The 23489-nt window shown below is 39.1% G+C and overlaps 1 protein-coding gene across 1 annotated transcript in view; it reads right to left on the bottom strand.

The window, feature by feature from the left end:
- Positions 1-4013, bottom strand: part of LOC126336663 (PITH domain-containing protein GA19395) — a 68069-nt gene extending 64056 nt beyond the window's left edge. Inside the window, exon 1 of the mRNA XM_050000610.1 lies at positions 3745-4013. Within this exon, the coding sequence (XP_049856567.1) occupies positions 3745-3933 (189 nt within the window). The 5' untranslated portion in view covers positions 3934-4013. The remainder of the gene's footprint in view (positions 1-3744) is intronic.
- Between the last annotated feature and the right edge of the window lie 19476 nt (positions 4014-23489).

Genomic DNA, 23489 nt, shown 5'->3' with positions numbered 1-23489 from the left:
TGCCTCAAAATTAATATTACCGAAGTATACATTCCCATTTACAAGCACAGTGTGTATAAAATAGGCAAATCACATCTTTTTCCTGCAGTAAAATTGAATCAATATCCCTGCTGGTCCTCTAACTCACCTGCAACCTTTTAACACTCCATCTACTCACAAAGACAACACTCCCAATTAACAAACTCAACGGAACTTGTACCAGGGCAAATATAACAACTGTTCAGTATTACAGACTAATATCTGTTGGTTTCCCTGTAGTTTCTCAGTGCTAAATTTGACAAATATATTGTAGTAATGCTATCATTCGTCTTAAGAGCACACCTCACGTTTCTAAATCAGTTAATACTTCAATTCTACCTATAGCCAAAAAATGTTTGTGATCAATGATTACTGTTTATTCTGCCACCCCTTCCAAAACCTACCTATTGTGTGCCACCCCCACCCCCGCTCCCCAAGGCAGACACCTTCTTCAGAATGAGATTTTCACTCTGCAGCGGAGTGTACGCTGATATGAAACTTCCTGGCAGATTAAAACTGTGTGCCCGACAGAGACTCGAACTCGGGACCTTTGCCTTTTCCGGGCAAGTGATCTACCATCTGAGCTACCGAAGCACGACTCACGCCCAGTACTCACAGCTTTACATTATTCAAAAAAACTTATATGTATTACGTCATCCCTTATGCATGACGCATTTATATCGTACAAGGGTTATTCGGGAAGTAAGGAACAATCGTGTGTGAAATGGAAAACACAGTGAAAATCCGGTGAAGTTTTGCACAGGTGTGTTGGGTAGTGCGTCTAGTAGGCCCGTTGATCGCGTTACATCATTCTTTTTAGCTCCGAGCACATAGGGAACACACAAAGATACCTAGGACAATAGTGTCTCCCACCGAGTACAAGAACCTGGTGGGAAATTTCGCCTGAAGCTATGCAATCAACACTACATAACTGTCATGTGCTTTCTTCTTCAAGACAATTCTCAGCCACATTCTGCAGGGGCAATTCTCCTGCACAATATAACCCATAATTGTCTCCCTCCGAGTTTCATCCCTGCTCACATGAACCGCAGGCTATGAAGACCACATTTTGGCACAGACAGTGAGCTGTAGGCCAGCGTAGAGAATTGGCAGAAAAGAAAGCACTGGCGGCTGCCTTCTGTAACGATGGTATTGGAAAGTTGGTACAATGCAACAACAAACGTCTAAGTCAGATCGGTGACCATGGAGATATGTAGCTGGAAGTTGTAGCTAACTGTTGCAAATAAAAGCGTTTTGATTTTCAGGGTGGTTTCCATATCACAACCTATCGTTCCTTACGTTCCGAATAGCCCTCGTAATATGATTCAGTATTGTACTGTCAGAATGCAAGATAGATCATCTCTACCAATAACATAATTTCAGCATCCTATTTACCTCCAAACTACTTCAGTCAACACCATCCCCCTCATCCTCATATCCCACAATGCACATCTAATCAGAGACCTATGCTGCACCGTCCTCCCTCCTCCACACAATTTACAATTGCTTGTACATGTTACCTTTTGTACCATTAACCTTTTCTTTCACAGAATCTTACCTCTTTCACTCATATTCCTTCTATCCTAATAAGTCAATTGGATGCCTCAGAATTGTGGTAACCTTTCTCCTTGCTATTGATACAACTTTCTTGAAAAGGTAGTGCCACTATTAAATAAAATTTTCTTGTTTCCTTTTGGTAATATTACACAAGTTAGCCATTAGCTGTTTTTTTCCCCCTGCAACGTAATTTCTGACTTGAAACTCTTTCCTGGCTGTCTAAAAGAATATTACAGGTCAATGTAATACTGAACAACATAAGCAGAATTGGAGGTAGCAATTCTTAAATAGAATGAGAGACAGTAAATAGTTACGTTACATGATACTACAGGCGATAGGGAAACATTATAAAGCAAGTGTTCTTTCATGAATAGATGTTGCAAAGCTCTATCACTCATTAAAACAATGAACATGCTGTTCCTAAATTCACTCTTCAGAAGAGATGTGCGAACAGAGCAGATAACAAGACAAAACTTCTTGTACTACAAAAAAGTCACAGTATAATTGACAATAGCTGACTGTCAATTATTCAAAGCAGCCTCTCCAATTTAGTTCCACTTTATTCTCAGCAGACCACATTCCACAGAATGGAAAGTAGAAACAATTCTGATACATCATCAGATCATTTACACTAACTATGAAGTAAACATACAACTGATATTGAGATTTTGACAGATTTATTTGATGCTGATCATGAATCACATACTAATCTTCATATTTTTAAACTATGTATGGTTTGCTTCTGTGCTTTTCAATTGGAAAATAATTATCTATCACGTTTAGTATAACAGGTCACAGAAAAATGAACAGCTTGAGAATTTGTAACTAAGCAGAGTTGTCACAATAGGTTCATAAAGTACCATCAGTAGGTTTAGCTGTAATTGAATATCAATATAGTGTAGATGCCAAGATGAATGTTTGTTTGGGAGGGTGGAGAGAGACAGATCCTGGTATACAGATTATTTTTAATATTTCTGAAGACCTGTAAGCAGCTATCAAAAAATCCAGTTCCAAGCCTGTAAAACACCTGCACAGCACCAAATGTGAAATCATTTTCACACTACACTACATTTTTCATTCCCCCCCGAGAGCTACGGGGGTCGGTGCCACAGCCCTCAGGTAATGTGAAGTTACCACCATTGTTGTGTAAGCCTTTTCATCATACTGGTATAATACTGTGCATCCACTAGGTGTAGCCAACAAAGAACTTAAGTTTTTCTATCCGTGACCAGTCCAATGGGACAAGCAAATCTGATGTGTTTCACTCAGGCTGTATATAACATAAAATTCAAAATATATGAATATTTTTTAACAAACAAATACAAAATTTTACTTTCAGTGTGCCAACAGATTTATAATACAACTGCATATATAGGTTACTCTTAGCCAAGAGTTCCGAATAATTTATCTGTACTAGTTACCAATTATCTTACTGCAAAATTACTCTCCCTTTTGAAAATGTTAATTGTGCAGCATACTCAGTTCATAGTAAGTACAACGCAGAAGGAAGACAATAGGTTTAACCAGTGTACTTCAGCATTAAATAATATTGCTTAACATTATTTAAAAATGATTATTTCGGCTGTGGCGCAGTGCCAATCAACTTCTAAACTCAATCGAAAAACAGCCGCAAGTTAGATTTAACATAAAATAGAAATAGGGATTAACAGGAATACGTTCCAAAGTGGTATGGACTAATGTATTAAACTGACATGTGTCTTTCTTTAACGAAACTGTTACACGACATCAAATCAAAGTACAGACTGTGAGTACAGAAAAAATTCTATTAATTTTTATCTTTCACGTCATCTTAACGTTCCACACAGCCAGCTGATTAAAGATACTTGTATAGCAAGATTATTGATAGATGGATAAGGATAAAGTCTCACTGGAAGGTTACAACGACCACACTGTTCACACATGGACATATACATAAAGGAAACTTTTTATTGAGTAATCTAGGCACAACATACAATTTAATTCTGATGTGTGAGCACTTAAATATATTTAGTGTCCGCACTTCTTGTACGCTTACGAGTCAATTAGCACGGGAACATTTAAGGCAGCCAAAGTGCACTTTTAGTTGAATTTAACAACATAAATATAAGAACAGCTTCATAAATTTTAATTATATTTCGCGTAGAACGACAACTGATGCAAATTTTATACCTTTTCGTAATCTAGTCTGTCTTCCCAAGCTTTAAACACAGTTTTGCCCGACCCTTCAACCTTTTCATTCAAGCATTCCAGATTTTCTGTGTCTATTTTAGTGTAAAGACTATACTGCACTCCCATTTCCGGACTATCGTCAATTTCATGATCATGATCGCCACTGCAACTATGCGAATGCCGAGACATTGTGTTTTAGTCGGACCACACCACCCACCCAACACTCACAACATCCGCAGCCCTTCACAGCCAATATACACTATGACAAAGCGCTCTCGAAAAGTCAAACTCATACATCTCGATTATCGCCAAGGATGTACACAGACATGTCTGTGATGTATGTCTGTGACCAATGTTCTCTGATCATATGTGACTGACACTTCGCTTGAGTCAAATTGTTCAAATGTGTGTGAATTCCTAAGGGACCAAACTGCTGAGGTCATTGGTCCCTAGACTTACACACTACTTAAACTAACTTACGCTAAGGACAACACACAAACCCATATCCGAGGGAGGACTCAAAATTCCGCGGTAGGGACCGCACGATTACTGACATGGCGCCTCTAACAGGGCGGCCACCCTGCGCGGCTCGCATGAGTCCTCTACGTCAATAAAAATATTAAGTATATTAACTCATATGTCTACACAAACAATAATTGTGATAATAATAAAATAAAAGAGTCACTCATTCCTACTGTTTTTAGCATTTGAGATAAAACAAGTTAAAACAACACACCACTGTGTGAAACATGTTACTTCAATACACAGCTGATAAATAAGCCTATAAATTCTTAGAAATTCTAGAACCACTAATCATTAAACCACATATAAAAGGATTCTTCTAAACCCAAACCTGTTGCGAATTTTTGAGTTTTGGAATATAGGGCATGATCCTATCGCGGTCTGATTCCGATACGTACTGTTAGAAGCTTCTCCAGCTGTCTCATAACAAACCGAAGCAGACTTCATAGCGGATATTCTTTATCAATTTTGTGTGGCAAATCGCTGAGAAGTGAACCGACGTTTCAAAACATCGACGTTTATTTGTTACCGGTGGCGAAAATATGTACATACAAACACATCAGACAGTATTTACAAGGCCCATTTACCTCACCCATTACGTTTATTCTCTATGTAGGAAATAATGTAATAAATAACTGTGATTTCTCCTACAATGAAGCTGACGTTTTCACTCAGAAAAAGATAATTTAACGAAAATTGCTTCATCAATTTACGTCCTTATTTATGAACAGTGCAACCGTCAGCTCTATTCTGTTATTGTAAAACCTAAATCATTTTTCACTTTCATATGTCTTGTCTCACTTATGGACGATGACTCAGGAAAAAAATATCCAAGTTGTCACGGAAGATTTGCAGTTTGTCATGAAAACAAAGAAATATAATATACTAAAGAATAAGAAGAGGCAAAAGCACGAAATCTATTTAATCTATAACACTAAGAGAATATTGAGAACTCTGAACCACTTGTAGGTTTCCTATCTAACGTCCCACATGCAACAAAAATTTGATTTACAGTATTTCATGACATTAATGACCAAATTTAAAAAAATTTAAATTCCTTCATAATCTACTCAATAAGAGATGTAATCCTACACTCTAATACAATAAGACGAATACTACAGTTAGAAACTGTGTGGTTATCTTGAGGCAGCCTAACTGATGGCGGACTAATGCATTGACTATCTTCATTCAGTATTTGAGAATCAGAGCACTTAGAGACTTCCAATACACTTTACACATAATATCAAACCTTTGCAAAACGTTTTCTCGCTGACTTCCCTACAAAATGATGAAAGAAAAACTTTGTCGCTTACTACGTTTTTGCTGTTCATGCAGTGAAACTTCATTATCGTATATGACGTTTCAATTTATTACTTCTTTACTGCTGTCTCTATTTGCGACACAGTTTGCAGACAGTATCCACATATATCACTGAATGTACCTGCAATATTACATCATTCAGCGAAACATAGTTTAGGAGACATAATGTTGTAGACTTTTGATGCGCAAAAAACTAACTTCTGCTTAAAATGAAACGCAGTAAATCTTCAACATTAGGCATGACGTTTTAATATATTACTACTTTACTACTAACTCTGTTTACAACATATTTTGCATCTTTACTACTAACTCTATTCACAACATATTTTGCAGATAATATTTACATATATCGCTGAATGTACCTGCAAAATTATACCACAGTATGATACATATTTTAGGAGGGTTGACCTCATAAAAATTGAGATACGTGAAAAAGTTGCTTTAGACTAAAATGGAGCGCCAATTATCCAGACTACATTCTCCTGTGTTTCACAAAGAGAGCACTTAACGATTTCCAACGAACATTAAGTAAATTTCAAAAAATTTCTAACACAGCAACTCGTTTGTAAAGTAATCAGGCGTTTAAAGATATTTATACACATGGAAGTTCAATTCTTTAAAGATTGATAGACTAATGTAGCGGCAGTGAATGCAGGGAAAATAGGTTAAAAGATGACAGAAATGTTCCTCCACAAACGACACAAACCTCTATGTGACATGATGTGTGACATTGATGGCCTGCATGAAATTCATAGTGGAATATTTTGATGTGATGTGACAGCAAATGTGATCTGAGCCTGCCTGTGGCTGACTGCTCCATTCTGTTGTCCCATAGTGCAGGAATGGAGTTCGCGAGCCACGATGCGCCTTCGAGGCGTCTTTGAGCGCAAGAACCAACAGAGCTTGTGCAACAGAGAGATAGCATTGGGAAGGCGGGAATAAATGACAGCAAAAGTGCGGATTTGCTTTCTGATGTGTCAGCACCGCTCTGAGAATCATGAAGGTTTAATATGCTAGGAAGAGGGCGTTCTAGATCCTTTGTAAAGAAAATAACTCATAATGCTTTTAAAATTATGATGTAACACAGTAATGCATAATACAACAATGGACATAGCAGAAAAAAAACTTTTGTTTGTTTATACAATTCTTGCTTCCCATTTTACAGTTCTTCATCCACAGTTGGAATATCGTCTAGAAATGTTTCAACTGTAAATTTGTAACCCTTGTTTATTATATTCTTGTTTGTGTAATGTTCATGTGTCATTTTCCATAAACAAAGTCTTTCACTGTGCAACTTTATAAGTTCTTCGATGTAGGCATTGGTTGACTCCTCCACGTGCTGCTGTCACATGAAATCAACAGAAAAACTCAAGGACTTTATGCAAGTGGTTCTCACAGAAATCCGCCAGGTAGTCAGTTCTAAAAGGTGCAGCTGACGACCTCAAAGTCGTGTCTCCATTAACACACAGGCATTCAGGTATTCCAGAATCCATTGGAAACATCTGTGCCCTTCGCTAAAATCCGCTTGTGTGTGGCCACTTAATACAGCCCAACACAGACAGTTCAGCGCAATACACTGAAGCGACCAAGTGTAAGCAACTGCCAATTATTTTGGTTTTCTTGTCAATGCTTTCGGCTATTGTGAGATGAGACACGGTCTACTTGCAGGAAGTGGTTACTACGGTAGCAGAATACATATGGTGTGCACATCTGTTTTTTTTCTTTTTTTTTTTTAAGGATACAGAAACCTCTCTGAAGGCCCACTAAGATGGCTTTTGAGTCCAGCCAGAGTAGCACTCGTCCTTGGATATCGAATAAAGAAAGTGTTGATACAACATTAGTCAAATCCAGGAGCGTCTATGGCAAGGTCCCAGAATTAATCTCGCTTATAAACAATAACATTGCCCACATAGTACTAGGGACAGAAACTGGCTGAAAACAGAGGTTAACAGCAATGAAAATCTAAGCTCAGACTGGAACGTTTATCACAAAGATAGATTCAACTCTGTTAGTGGAGGCATGTTTATATTAACAATTAGTACAGTAATTTGTGTGGACATAAGTGTTAAAGGTGTGTCCTTTTGTGGACTCCCTACCTCAGTAGCAAGAGTAGCGGAACAGTTGAAGACAAACTTGGAGAAAATTTTGTGTATAATTTCCTGGATATTATCTAGTTCGAGTAGAGAGTTTAATTTATATACAAGCTATAGATTGGGAGACTCAAGTTGTTAGGAGGGACAGTAGGGACTGATAATCAAGTGAAATTGTTAATAGTGCCTTATCGGAAAATTGCATTGAATAGTTCATCACAGAACCACCTCATGAAGATAACATCTTGGACGTGCTTGCGACAAAGAGACCCGAACTTTTCGACTCGGCGTAGAAGAGCGAATCTTGAAATACAGAATCAAATAATATGGCTGTTAACAGGAATACAAAGAAAGGCAGGAAGACGTTTCTGTTTAGCAAGAGAGCAAGAGACAGATATCAGATTATCTAACAGGTTATCACGAAAATTTTATCTCCAAGACTGACAATGTTGGGCGTCAATGGACAAGGTTCTAGAGCTTTAGACAAGAGTATGTCCAAGGCAAATTTGTAAGGGATGAGGCTGAGAACTGTGATTTGAAAATCGTGTTAGAGAGCTGCTACGAAAGCAAAGACAACTTTACTGCCAATTTTAATGTAACCAAATCCTCAGAGATAGCATGAGGAGAGCTATGCATGAGACGTTCAACAAATAGAAAAGTAAAGTTCTATCTATCAATTTAACACAAAACACTAAGAAACTCTGATCTTATGTTAAACAATTAAATGGATCGAAGCCATCTGCCCACTCTGTGACTATAACGACACACAAAGAAAGAACTAGAATATGTAAGGACTAGGATATGTAAATGATCTGAGACCGATATCGATAATATCTTTGTAGAGAAATCTAGGGAAAAAGTCATGTCACAAAACCATTAGTATATGGGCTACCTGATCATGACAAGCAGCCTCTTGTGTTACTTACTTACTCACTGGTCATACCGCACTCGAGAGTCCATTACCACAGCAACATATTTTCGCCATCTGCCCCTGTCTTGGGCTATTTCCTTCCATTCACCTTCAATACCTAGGCTCCTCAATGAGCCTTCACATTGTCCTCCCATCTACCCCTAGGTCTCCCCACAGGACGTTTTGCTTCTAGGTGCCCTACCAGTACTCTGTGTGCTGTTCTGCCCTCATCCATTCGAGCTACGTGGCCTGCCAATCGCAGCCTACATGATTTCATAATACTGATTATGTCAGGGCTTAAATAGAGTTCGTGAACCTCTTCCTTATGCAGTTTTCTCCGCTCTCCGCTAATGTCATCCCTTTTTGCTCCGAAAATTTTCCTCAAAATTTTGTTTTCGAATACTCGAAATGGCTTTTCATTTTGCACAATGAGAGACCAAATCTCACACCCATACAGCATAACTGGTAGAATAATAGTTTTGTATATTCTAATCTTTAAGTTCCCAGACAATATCCATGATGAAAGTAATCTATTAAGTGAGAAGTAGCACGCATTTCCCGCCCGTAATCTCTTCTTCAGTTCGGATTCAATCTCATTTCTCGAAGTTATGTCCACGCCTAGATACTTAAATGTGTTCTCTTTTTCAAACTGCATGTCTCCAACTCTTAACTTTTCCTGATCTACTGCTGTTGGCGTTCTAGTAGTAACCAGGTATTTAGTTTTGTCTTCACGTATCCTTAGACCTATGTCTTCACTAGCCTTGATTAACACATTCGCATTTGCTGTTACAGATTCTTTACTATCGCTAATGATGTTTAGATCATCTGCATACCCTAATATCATAATATTTCCATTTAACTCCACACCCTCTGAATTATCTGTTGCCATTTGTACAATATATTCTAGGACTAAATTAAAAAGTAGCGGAAACAGGACATCTCCCTGCTTAAGTCCATTCTTTATAACAAATTCTTCTGACTCCAATTTCCCCATGCATACTCTACCTTTTGTATTTTTCAAACTCGCTTCTATAAGTCTAACATACTTCTTTGGTATTCTAAGTTCCAAAAGAATTCTGTACAATTTTGACTACAATACTGAATCGTATGCTTTTGTAAAATCTATGAATAGATTATGAACTGGTTTATTGTATTCCCATTTCTTTTCCAAAATTTGACACAGGGTGAATATTTGGTCTATAGTTGATCTGTTCCTCCGAAAGCCAGCTTGGTAATCCCCACAATTTCATCTGCATATGGTGTAAGCTGGCTTAGCAGAATATTCGAGAATATTTTGGGATATACTGGTAATAGCGATATCCCTCTATAATTACTACAATCCATTTTGTCACCTTTCTTAAAAATTGGGATCAGAATCGACTCCTGCCACTCTTCAGGTATCATCTCTGAGTTCCATACTATAGTTATCACTTTGTGAACTACTTCCACCAATTTCTGCCCCCATTTTTAACTAATTCTGCAGTTATGTAATCTGAGCCTGGTGCTTTATGGTTTTTCAATTTGTTGATTGCATCTCTTACCTCCTTTAAAGTTGGCTCAGGTATCTGGGGTTCTGCTATATGTATTTCGTATGCCTGCTCATTTCCTACTTCCTGGTGTACATTTAATAGATGCTCAAAATATGCCCTCCATTTACTTAATATAGCACTGGGGTCTGTCAGTATTCCCCTAGCATCCCCTCGAAGTGCATTTGTCCTAGCCTTGAAGCCCTTCCTATACCCATTTATGTCTCGGTGAAGTTCCCTAATTTTTTATTGACTGTTGTTTCGATTTTTGTAATTTGATTGTTCAAATAATCCCTCTTTTTTACCTGTAGCCTACGACCAACTTCCCTTCTCAAGTTCAAGAACTCCTCTCGTTATCTGTCTTCCATTCTATCCCAATCTAATCGCGCTTTTCTCGTTTTCTTTACCAATTTCTTGCATCTAGTGCTAAATGTTGAAACTTGTCAGGATAAAAACCTATTAAATGTGAATACAGAAGGGTAATGAATAAGTCAAAAATTGAGAAATTCAGGAAATTGTTCAAAGACATGAACTGTTTATGATACTTCTGACTCAAATTGAAAATACAAAGTATTCATTAAAAAAGTTACCTCCACCTTTGAAAATTGTTTTCCCCTAAAGGTAACTCAAATCACACAGAAGTTAAAAAATAAATTGCGGATCACACAAGGAATAAATATATCATGTGGGAGAAAAAGGAGACTGTATCTACTATCTAAGAATAGCTCTGAAGTTAGGACTCTAATGCATTACAAATAATACTGCAAAATATTTAAGCAAGTAATCTAGAAATCGAGGTAGTTTTATTATGAGAAAAACATAATTATATCACGCAACAAAATAAAAGCTGTCTGGTGTACAGTGAAGACAGAGACAGGTAGGGCCAAAAAGGAAGAGGAACACATAGCTCTAAATTTAAATGAAACTTTGGTAACAAGTGCAATTAGTGTTGCAAACCACTTAAATAAATGATTCAATTCTGTTACTTACAGCTTGGGGTTATCAAGTTTGGTGATCAGCACAATGGAGTATCTGAGACAAGTCTTCAAAAATAAATTCAGTAAAATGGAAACGACACTCACAACTCCCAAAGAAGTAGCATTAATCACAAAATCCTTAAAATCTAATTATTCCAGTAGGTATGGTAACATACCAATGAAGTTAATCAAAGGGTGCTCAGGTAGGTTGAGTTCTGACTTACATTATTTGTGTAATCTCTCTCTTATCGATGGAACATTTCCAGACTGGCTAAAATATGCTGAAGTTAAGCCTCTTTACAGGAAGGGGGACAAAGAGATACCATCAAACTATCGACCAATTTCATTTGCGGCATCCTTCTCAACAATATTTGAAAAGGTTGTATTCAAGCGCCTCCTTAAGCATCTGACTGCAAATATTATACCGTCCAAGTCACAGTTTGGATTTCTTAATGGTTGTGATACAGAGAAAGCTATTTACACTAAGAGTGATAATGTACTTAATTTATTAGATAATAAATTAGAGGCTACTGGCATTTTTGTGACCTGTCAAAACCATTTGTCTGTGTGAACCACAGCATTCTTTTAAGTTAGTTAGAATATTATGGTGTCACCGACAATGCTGCAAAATGGTTTGAGTCTTATCTATCTAACAGGAAACAAAGGGTGATTGCAAAATACCTCTGTAGTACGCAGTCAGTCTTCATCTGATTGAGAATTAATTACATGTGGTGTTCCTCAAGGTTCCATCTTAGGTCCACCGCTTTTTCTTGTGGGCCTTAATGACCTCTTGCTGTTGCATTGTCAGATTCTACATTTGATTTGTTTGCAGATGATACAAACATTGCAATAAGTGGCAAGTCAAGTACAAATTTAACAATAGCTGCTAATCAAATTTTCACTGTCATTAATAAATGATATAAAGCTAATTCACTGTCATTAAGCTTTGAAAAGACCCACTATATGTAGTTCAGAACCTGTAAGAGATTTCCTTCCAGCATGTGTATAACATATGAAGATATGTAGATCGAAGAGGTTGACAGTGTTAAATATCTGCGATTACAACTCGATAATAAATTCAGTTGGGAAGGGCATACCACAGAATTGCTTAAGCGCCTAAACAAGTCTGTATTTGCAGCGAAAGTGATGTCAGATGTAGGAGATATAAGTATAAAAAATACTTGCATACTTTGCTTACTTTCATGTTATGATGTCATACGGGATCATATTCTGGGGTAACGCATCGAACTGAGCAAAGGTTTTCATGGTCTAAAAGCCAGTGATAAAATCATTTGTGGTGTAAATTCAAGACCATCATGTAGAAATCTGTGCCAGTAACTTTGTGTTCTAACCACTGCTTCTCAGTACATTCGTTCCTTAATGCTCTTTTTTGCAAGTAATATATCTCTATTTCCAACCAATAGCTCAATACATAGTATCAGTACTAGGAGTAAGAACACTCTATATAGAGACCTAGGTCCAAAAAGGGGTCCAGTACTCAGGAATACACATTTTCAATAAATTTCCAGCAACCATTAAAAACTTGGTTTCAGATAAGGCACAGTTTGAACAGAGTTTGAAACACCTTTTGATAGACAACTCAACCTACTCTATAGATGTATATTTTAACAGAAACTGTTAAGCCAGCTTAACTAAAAATGTCTGTTAAATTATAATATTGACAGCACTTGTGTCATAACAGTCAAGATTAGGTACTTTGTGTGTGATAAATTTATTAATAGTGCATGACACTGTTCCATTCTGACAGTGTGCTAATTCTGAAATTATTAGCTGTTCCAGTTTACTGGATTGTATTCTCCTATTTCGACAATCTCCTGAGAGATGAACAGGGTTGTAAGTACTATATTCAAATGTTTTATGTTTTTATGTTATACTTTCTGTCATGTTCCACGCCCACGAGAATCATCTCTTTTTTTTGGTCTATGGAACGAAAACTGAATCTAATCTAATCTAATCCAATCTAACGACACAGGAAAGGCTGAAATACTAAATGTCTTCTTCCAGAATAGTTTGGGAGAGGAAGATCGTGCTGTAGGTGCTCCTTTAAATCGTTGCACAAATAACGAAATGACAGATATCGAAGTAAGTGGCCAAGGGATAGAAAAGCAACTGCAATCACTCAACAGAAGGAAGGCCACTGGACAGAGTAGGCGAAAGAACATCTAGCAGCAGTGCACCATAGGTCTCTCGAGGAGCGAAGCGTTCCTAGTGATGGGAATAAAGCACAGGTCAAATGTGTTTTCAGCTAAGGGTCGTCGAACAGGCACAAAAAATGTCTGACGTCAGTCTGTTGTAGAATTTCGTAAAATGTTTTGTGCTGGCGTATTACGACATTTCTGGAGACTGAAAATCTCCCCTGAAGAAGCCAAGAAGGGGTTGTGCGAAATCCAGCTCGTCCTGTTCATCTATGAGATCCAGAAAGCAGTATATACAGGCACCCAGATAGATGTCATGTTTCTTTACTTCTGGGAGGCTTTCGATACAGTTACAAACTGCAACCTAATGAACAAAATACGAGGATATGGAATATCTGACAAGCTGTGTGATTGGACTGAGGTGTTTCTAGCCAACAGAACACAGCATGTCATCCTGAATGGAGAGAAGTCTTCAGTTATTAAATGAACTTCGCGTGTGCCCCATGAGAGTGTTATAGGGCCATAGGTTTTCACAACATATTTAAGTTTGCAGTAGATAACGTTTAAAGTTCAGTGAGGCTTTTTGCGGCTGATGCTGTTGCACACAGAGAAGTCGCGATGCTACAAAATTGTAGCGAAATACAGGAATACCTTCTGAAGATCGATGCTTAGAGCTGGGAGTGACTGTTGACCCTCAAAGTAAGCAGTTGTAAGGTATTGCATATACATTGACAGGAAGGCTATTATATGATTACACAATTTCAGAACAATCACTGCAAGTAATTACGTCCACAACATCCCTAGGGGTATGCGCACAAGGCGATTTCAAGTGGAAAGTCCACCTAAAATTAATCACGAGTAAGGCAGATGCCAAACTGAGTTTCGTTGGAAGAATCTTCAGCAAATATAGTCCACAACAAATGAAACAGGTTACAAACACAGTTTTTTCGACCAATACTTGAATATTGCTTATCAGAATTGGACCTGTACCGGGTATAACAGACACAGGAAAAAAGAAGCATGTTTCGTTATAGGTTCATTCAGTAAGAGCAAAAGCGTCACGGAGATGCTCAGCCAAATGCAGTGATAGGCGCTGCATGAGAGACATTTTGTATCACAGTATGGTGTACTGCTAAAGTTCAAAGAGTGTAGATTCTCAGATTACTCGCCAATGCTCCGTACCATCTCTGTGAACAAGCGGTTATAATAGAGGGAACAGAAGAGAACACTTGATACGTGAAAATTTCTCATCAGCCTGGCATCTGTAACACATAGGATTGATAAAGAAAATACAGACGATTCAAAGAAGAGTGGTATATTCCATTACAGGTTCATTTAATAAGTGCAGAATTGGCAGACACTACAAGAGAAGCAACCTGCATCGTAGTATGGGTTAAAGTTCCTAGAGCATACATTCCCAGAGGAGTCGACCAATATACTGCTTCCTCTTGAGTATATCTCAGGGAAGGACCATCAAAATAAAAGTAGAGAGTTTCGAGTCCACACAGAGATGTACCACAATTCGTTCCTTCCATGAGTCATACATAACTGGAGCAGAAAAGGTGGAAGTGACACTTGTAGACAAAATACCCTCTGTGACACACCATAAGGTGGCTTGTGCAGTACAGATGTAAATACAGCCTGAACATATAATACAACAAATGTCTTCTCGTTAAATCATTTCTCTTTTTCAATTTACATGGGCCCTGAGGTAGTGATTATAGTAGTTATATGTTGCCTAAGTAATTACTATAAACGTTGCAGAGACTGTCTTAAATTTGTGTTCAAGACAATGAATGACGATTGTTGCGAGAAAATACGTGTTAGGAAGACCGTTGTAAATCAGTGCTCAGATGGGGATGTGATCAGGTATCGTCCTACTAGAAGGACACCAATAGAAGTGAGAAAATGATTTTTGATAGGTCTAGAGTGCCTGCTAGACGTGTGACAAGTCATGTCAGTGGTGGTGTTCCTCCTTGTGGCATAGCAACAATGGACAGACACAAAGTACTTTTCACCACACACTGTAAGGTGAAGTGCGAAGTATGCATTAAGATGTATATTACTATTATTATTACTGTAATTATTGTTATCATTATTATTGTCACATATACATACATATCCAACAGCAAAGGTCGTGTACATGGGTAGGGAAGGGGATATACTGTCTTAAATTTGTGTTCAAGACAATGAATGACGATTGTTGCCAGAAAATACATGTTAGGAAGACTGCTGTAAGTCAGTGCCCAGATGGGGATGGGGTTCAGTCCATTACCGCAGCAACGTATTTTCGCCATCTGTCCCTGTCTTGGGCTATTTCCTTCCATTCACCTTCAATACCTAGGCTCTTCAAATCAGCTTTCACATTGCCCTCCAATCTACGCCTCGGTCTCCCCATAGGACGTTTTCCTTCTAGGTGCCTTAATTGGCCCTCATCCCAAGCTGCCCAATAGGACTGCCCAGCAACTGCAGAGGTGGCCTTTCTCAGTAGCTATTGCTATGGCATTCGTTTCTACTCCACCATCCAGCATTCCAATGGTGATGCACTATTGCAGCTACGAGTGGGGCCCAGTCCGGTGTTCGATCAGCAGGAAGCTTTTGTGTTTGCACTGGATGATTCCTTGTAGCGAACGCTAAAGGATTTTCCACTGAGAGCACAGCCAGTCACCTGCATTTCTGGAAAATCGTTTTGGTGCGACAAATGGGTTCTCCAGAGAGCATAACTTCGGGTGTGGATCTGGTTTGGCATACGTTTCTTTCTCCTGTATGATAGATTCAGTGTTGTCTATGAGGTCCTCATGCTTGTCACAGAGGAACTATACTTTTGAGTGGTCGCCGGCCCAGAGTTGTGTACTCACATACTCCTGTTAATGCGTGTGTCACACTCCAGTATTATTTGTCTGAAGACACTGGTGCAACGTCATGTCTACTGGCTTAGCCACCAGTCATGAAATCGAACATATAATGCTGGTTTGTGGGCCCTGTGCACAGGACCTGACTGCATCCCACAACAGTGTTCTCCTTGGCTAGTTCTGGGACACGCTTGAGACAGGGTGCACTTCAATTTTGTGGGTCAGTGTTTTCGCAGCATGTGGTTGTTGGGGGTCGATGCTTTTTTCAGTTTCCCATACATGCCAAGCCGCCCTCTATGTCATCGCCTGCCACTGTCCATGCATTTTCAGTTATTTTTGTCTCTCACAGGAACTTGTAACCAATAACAGCAGTTTGCGCCGAGTTTGAAGATTTTTGCATTTGCAATGGTATCCAGTATTTGATTATCATCCTGTTTCACCAGGCTTCATACTTAGAGGTGGAGTACTTCATGCATACGTTCAAGACCCAGATTAAGAAGTCCGCACCTGTCTCTTCCCACAAGGATACACTGTTTGGGCACAGTCATCGAGCTGGAATCATGGGTGGCTGCCAGGTGTCATGTTGGGCAGCAATTTTTGGTAGTTGTTAGTGGTGGAAGTGGGTAAGGAGCAACTAAGCCATCAAGCAAATCTGTTGCACCTGCACCCTGCTGGCACATCAGCATTATGGTCTCCCAGACAGCCTGGAGCCAGGATTGGTCTCATCGATGTTCCAGGGGGAGGGGGGGTTCTCCCACATCATGCATCAGTATGCCTCGCCATTCCAGTCGCCTCTAATCTTATGTTGTCCACCCGTCGCCTGCGGCCTTGGGCTCCAATAGGGCTCATGCCTGCACCTGTTGCTGTGGAACTCAAGGATTTTGATCCACTCTTATCCACCTCAGCCTTCTCCTCACTTTCACCAGTGGCAGTGGCCTCACCTCCACTGCCGCCGGTGGACCCCCTTTTGCCTCAGTCTCCGTGCCCTTCCACACTTCTGGTGGAGCCAGCAGCATCAGCATTACCTCATTCAGTAATCAGTCCACTGCTGTATTCTCAATCTGGTATTTGGGGCCCAAACCTGGCCAGTTTCGGCCCTACTGTCCTTTTCAGTGGGAGAGGTTTAGAACTTCACAAGCAGACATCACAAAGGAGGCAGATGAGCTGGCATGTGTAGCACAGCGGAATAAGAACAAAAACCTGCCGTGGATGGTGCATGTGACACTTAGTATGAACAGACTTGCTAGCAGAAGGCGTTTACCTGTGGGTGGCAGTAAGCCAGGTAGGACAGTGGTTATGCTTTTCTCAGCTACTGTGGACCTCACCTTGCATTTCATGCTGAATGTTGCTTAGTGCTCAGATGTCAGCTGTCCTTGCTAGCTGTGGGAGGAGTTTATCACCTTGCTCTTATCTATTTCCTGTAGACTGAATTGCATAGCACTTTTTCATTTCCTCCCAAAAGGTTCTGTTCTCAGGTTATTACCAGGACACAATCAGGCCATGGAGTACTCATGTCGACATTGGAGTGTAACTGCATTGGAATGCCTATACGGATAGTATTGAGATGAAGTCCCACTTTTTGCCTCAGCAAAAACTAATTTTTGGTTTGACCAGAAAAATCCTCCTTTTACTTCTCCATTCAAATCCGTGCCTAAAATAATATTGTCATCAACTATGGAATCAGAGGACACCCTTAACCAACCATCGTTAATTTTAAATTACAGTAATACTTGTTGTTTTCTTACTGCTTTGCTATATCTCCTAGTAGTTCATCTAATTTTTACACCTATAACAGGTAACAAAATTTGAGCTGTGTTTAACTCTGTCCCTCAGTTTTTCAAAGATCTCACAGATGGGACTGCCAGTGTCAATTAAAAAGTTACTCTCCCAGTTATCAGTTTGAATGAATATGTATGGACTTTCTTGGATTTCACAATCACTTTTGTTTTCAGTTTAATAAAGAAGCACTTCCTGTATTATCTTGAGCTCTAAATCCTTTACCTCATATTTGTTTTTAATAGCTTCTAATCTTGGTTACATGCCAGTCACAGGCATATAAATTCCCGTAGGTAATCTGAATCACTTTTTATGTTCCACCGAGCGAGGTGGCGCAGTGGTTAGCACACTGCACTCGCATTCGGGAGGACGATGGTTCAATCCCGTCTCCGGCCATCCTGATTTAGGTTTTCCGTGATTTCCCTAAATCGTTTCAGGCAAGTGCCAGGATGGTTCCTTTGAAAGGGCACGGCCGATTTCCTTCCCAATCCTTCCCTAACCCGAGCTTGCGCTCCGTCTCTAATGACCTCATTGTCGACGGGACGTTAAACACTAACCACCACCACCACCACCACTTTTTATGTTCCCCTCCAGTTCCATATGTACCTTCACATAGTTTTTGTAATTTAATTAATTTTGCTGTTTCAGTTGTCATTACTATAACAGTTCCAAGATAATCTCAATATTTCATCATTTATGGATTTTATATATCCCTTTTCATTCTTGAAAGTGTTCATGGTTTTACTGACATCAACCAGTAAAATTTGACACTCAAATACATTCCTATCATTGTTCTGGCCTGCCCTGATAGTTTCATTAGTTTCTATAATTACCTTCCTCTAATGCCCCTGCTTTAACTTCCACATAAATCATACTAACTAATTCCTTCCGTATTTTCAAAATCTTCACCACTGACACAACTACTTCACCAGTCTCACTAGAATCATTTAAAATGACCTCTTCACTATTATTATTACAACTCCCCAGTTTCGGCATTAGAAGTGACAGGTTCACTCACCACTTACCACACTTTGTTATTCATTAACATACAAATTCCATATTCATTAAACTTAATGCCAGTTACTTCTTCTCCCACCAAAGCTTCATTATCGGATTCACTGTAAAAAATTGTTAGCGTTTCTGCATCCAGTTGCACTTTGTCATTGTGAATAACTTTAATTTCTTTCTTCCCACACACATCAATATTTTCCTAGCAATATATTTCCTATTCATGTGGTATTCTCTTCTATTTTGCTGTCACTGGAATTTCGAATTCTTCTCTTCTGCTATTCATTCTTGTAACTTTTTACCTGTGTTGGTTATTTATACTTACCCCAAACTTTCAGTCCCCCAATGAGACAACCTCCAATCACCATGAACATTTCCCACCCTCTTGTCTTCTGTTATCAAATGGTCTATTATTCCCTTCCCTTCATATATTCCTGTTATCATGCTCTCTACACACACTCCTATTTCTGTCTTTCCACTGAAAATATCGTCCCTTACCTCCACCCTGATAAACGTTTCTTAAGTTTCCTATTTCCCCTCCCATGGTTTGCCCCATTGTAATTTTGGATCCAGCCCCCATTATGATAACTATGACAATCAGTCTTACTTAAAGTGTGTCTTTTATGTCTCTCAAGTGCCTTATCCAGCTTGTCAACATATTTTAGAAACACACTGATACTGTTAAAGAGAAAAATGTTTCACAAACTGACCTAGAACTGAAAACAAAGATTCACCTCAAATTACCTCCAGTGCTGAAATTGTGATCTTACCATCAAAGATAACATCAGCTGCAAAAGAAGAGGGAACATATTCTGCAAAGAGGAGGTATCAGCCACAGGATTAGTAGTGTTTCGTGTGTCAATAGCAATAGCGGTGCTGTATCACAATACTTTTGTGCCCTATACAGTTATCCATTACTTTATCTCTAAGCTCAGGCACTTTGCAAATGATATTTACACACTTTGTTTCAATTTTTCAGCCGTTTAAGTTGTTATGATTAGGAAATGTATTTTGCAGCAAATTAATGATATTTACAACCATATTTGACGCTGTTCAGATGTTGCCATGCCCTTGTTTCACTGTGCAGAATTCCTTGTTCATCCCCTGTACCGATTGTTTTGATCCTGCTTTTATATTTGGCATTTTCAGATGCAACAGGAATCTTGATTAGTGAGTCTACATTCTGTTTGGTGCTTAATAGTGCACTTTCATATGTATGCTTGCATTCTTCAGCCACAGTCTCAAGATATTGTTTTTCCCTGCGATGCTCAAGTAAGTTTTTGCTTCATTGCCAAAACATTTCGTCTCTTTTTCCTGTGTACTTGTATAGGTGCACCTACATTTTTTGCAGTTTTCGTTACTGCCATCTGCGAGATTGTTTGGATTTATTTAGATCATAAGAATGATTTGTTACAGTTTCATTCGATTGTTTGCTGTTTACATCTGGAGTTTATGTCATATTAGAAGCGAGTTTTTGTTTATTTGAGAAGTGATTTGTACATATTACGTCACTGCATGCATTTGTTTTAATTTTGTTGGATTGTTTTCTAAGTACATTTGTACAACATCCTTCTGCAGCGTTTTATTGTTGGCTGACAGTTAAATGTTTGGGAAGATCGCTTGCTATCCATAATGAACTATTTCCTGAGGCTTGTTGATGTCTTGAGACCGCCGATGTACAACACTCTCCGCAAAGAGGTAACACCAGCAACTGCAGTGCATATTGTTCAGCTAACATACCTTCTCAGCGAACAATACAACCAATAATGTCACACCCATACTCTCCTTCACCTCACAAAGGAAAAGTCTCTCAGAAGCAAATTACAGATGAACATAGATCAGTGGATGGCGTCCTTAGTTTAATATTGACTATAATGGCGCAAACAAAATTAGTGGCAGGTGAAAATACAGAATTTCAATAAATCGGAAAAACTATCGAACACCTTATAAAATAAGATTGCGTTTGAAATTTTACAGCTGAATGCACGATTAGTAGTACCCAATAAAGAAAATTTGCTACAAGAACTACACTGAAATGAAGAAAACGTGCAGCATTCTCGGAAACGTGATGTAAGTGTACTTCACGTACAGGATTCCCAGCACACAATGTCATAAGAAGGAAGAATGGATGGATGGGGAGGTTAACAGTTCTTGCCCAGAAGAATATTAATTATACAATTTAACCTATGCAATTACCACTGAACGAAAAACTTCAAGTTGTAACAGTCAGACCTCATTCACATATGCACAGTTTCTCATTAATTTCTGGTTACTGCCCGCCCAGAACTAGAACCCAGGAGAACATGGAGAAATATCTTTACTCAGGTGTAACCAAAATATCTGGTGTGTGGAGACTTTAATGCATATAATGTTGCATGGGAGTGGAGATATAGATGGATAAGAGAGACACCTGGAAGAGATAATTGAAGATTATGTGCTAGTACTACTTAACGATGGACACCTGCCATAGTATTTAATCTGGATAGACTACAGACAGCGGTAGACCTAACCATATATCCACCACAATTAGCTACCGTAGCTCAGTGGTCAGTTCAGATTGATACATTCAGTTCAAATCACCTCATAATAGAAATTAAACTAGTAATAACCTCTGTAATAGACAATAAAGTAGGGATAACTGCAGAATGGAGAATGAAAGAAGCATAATGGAAAGAATACAAGACATGGACTCAGTTCCTAATTTCTGAGCAAAGTATACATCACAAGGTAGAGAATGATTACAAATCAGCAGCTGAAACAATCCCATTGGGGAAAATATCAATGAAACCACTGAAAAATCCAACCTTTTGTGGGAAGGAAAATGTTCAAGAGCAGCTGCAGCAAGAAAAAAACGCTTTGAGAGAATATCAGGCAAGACAGACATTAGATAAGTACTTACAATATAAGAAAATAGATTCAAGAGTGAAGCCTCTTCTACAGAAAATGAAAAACAGTGCTGATCAGCATTTTGTAATTAAATAAAGATACTAATGTCACAGATACATGGGTATGTAGAATGAGATTTTCACTCTGCAGCAGAGTGTGCGCTGATATGAAACTTCCTGGCAGATTAAAACTGCGTGACCAACCAAGACTCGAACTCGGTACCTTTGCTTTTGTGGGCAAGTGTTCTACCATCTGAGCTACAGAAACACGACTCACGCCCTGCCCTCACAGCTTTACTTCTGCCAGTACCTCGTATCCTACCTTCCAAACTTTACAGAAGCTCTCCTGCGAACCTTGCAGAACCAGCACTCCTGAAAGAAAGGATATTGCGGAGACATGGCTTAGCCACAGCCTGGGGGATGTTTCCAGAATGAGATTTTCACTCTGGAGCGGAGTGTGAGCTGATATGAAACTTCCTGGCAGATTAAAACTGTGTGCCCGACCGAGACTCGATCTAGGGACCATCCCCCATGCTGTGGCTAAGCCATGACTCCGCAATATCCTTTCTTTCAGGAGTGCTAGTTCTGCAAGGTTCTCAAGAGAGCTTCTGTAAAGTTTGGAAGCTAGGAGACGAGGTACTGCCAGAAGTAAAGCTGTGAGTACCAGGCGTGAGTCGTGCTTCAGTAGCTCAGATGGTAGAGCACTTGCCTGCGTAAGGCAACGGTCCCGAGTTCGAGTCTCGGTCGGGAACACAGTTTTAATCTGCCAGGAAATTTCACATGGGTATGTATCAATATAGAGACCAAGAAATTATCAACGTCAAAAGGATGTGTGAATCACTCAGAGACACATTCCTAGACAAAGTAGCATCACCATCAGTACCTCGAAAACATTTGATTGCCCCAGAACTGCCACATCATTTTCTACTTTCACTATTTACAAGGGAAGAATTATCTAACTCCTTAACTAATTCATAGAATACATAACCAAGTGTGGACAACATTTGTTATACAACGTTGCAGAATTTATCTGAATCTGTTTGAAATTTGCAGTCGAAAATGGTTATATAAATAATTTCCTGAAGCTAAAAACAATCCTGTCAGGGGAACATCCACAACTGAGCATTATAGCTGAGGTGGAAAATACCGCTTCAGTTGTAAGGCTCTTTTTGTTTAAAACACGATTGGTGTCAGTCTCTTTTATGCCCATCATCATCAGGTGTTGTACTGAAAATAAAAAAGAAACCAGAGCTAATAATAGTTTTTAACGCAGTATTACACATGAAAATGCAAAAAAGATGTTCCATATAGCATTTTGGAAAGCAGCGGTCGAGCTAGGTGCGGTAAAATCTAAGTCAATGACAATGCGACACCAGCTAATACTACGGACGACTGCCTGCTTAAAAAAATTGCAAATGAAGACCAGGACGCTTACACTTAGTGAGCGATCCCGAGCGCCGCTGTGGACGAGTACAGGACGCGGTTTATCACCAATGAGTGCAGCACACTGAGTTGTGTACACAAAGGGGGGAGCAAACTTGTAAACCAGAGTGGCAGGAGTACTGCCATGTGTTGACGAGTTGCCGAGAAGAACAACACGGGGCCAACTAGGCCAGCTGTTCACAATTTGAATTAGTGATTTACATTCAATTTTTTTTAAAAAAAAACATGACATTGAAAATTACATGAGAAATGTGAATAGTGGATTGTGAGTGGTAAAGAA

The sequence above is a fragment of the Schistocerca gregaria genome, chromosome 2, assembly GCF_023897955.1.
Source record: "Schistocerca gregaria isolate iqSchGreg1 chromosome 2, iqSchGreg1.2, whole genome shotgun sequence".
NCBI lineage: Eukaryota > Metazoa > Arthropoda > Insecta > Orthoptera > Acrididae > Schistocerca > Schistocerca gregaria.
Note: the sequence above shows the minus strand (reverse complement) of the source record. Positions and strands in the feature narration are given on the sequence as shown.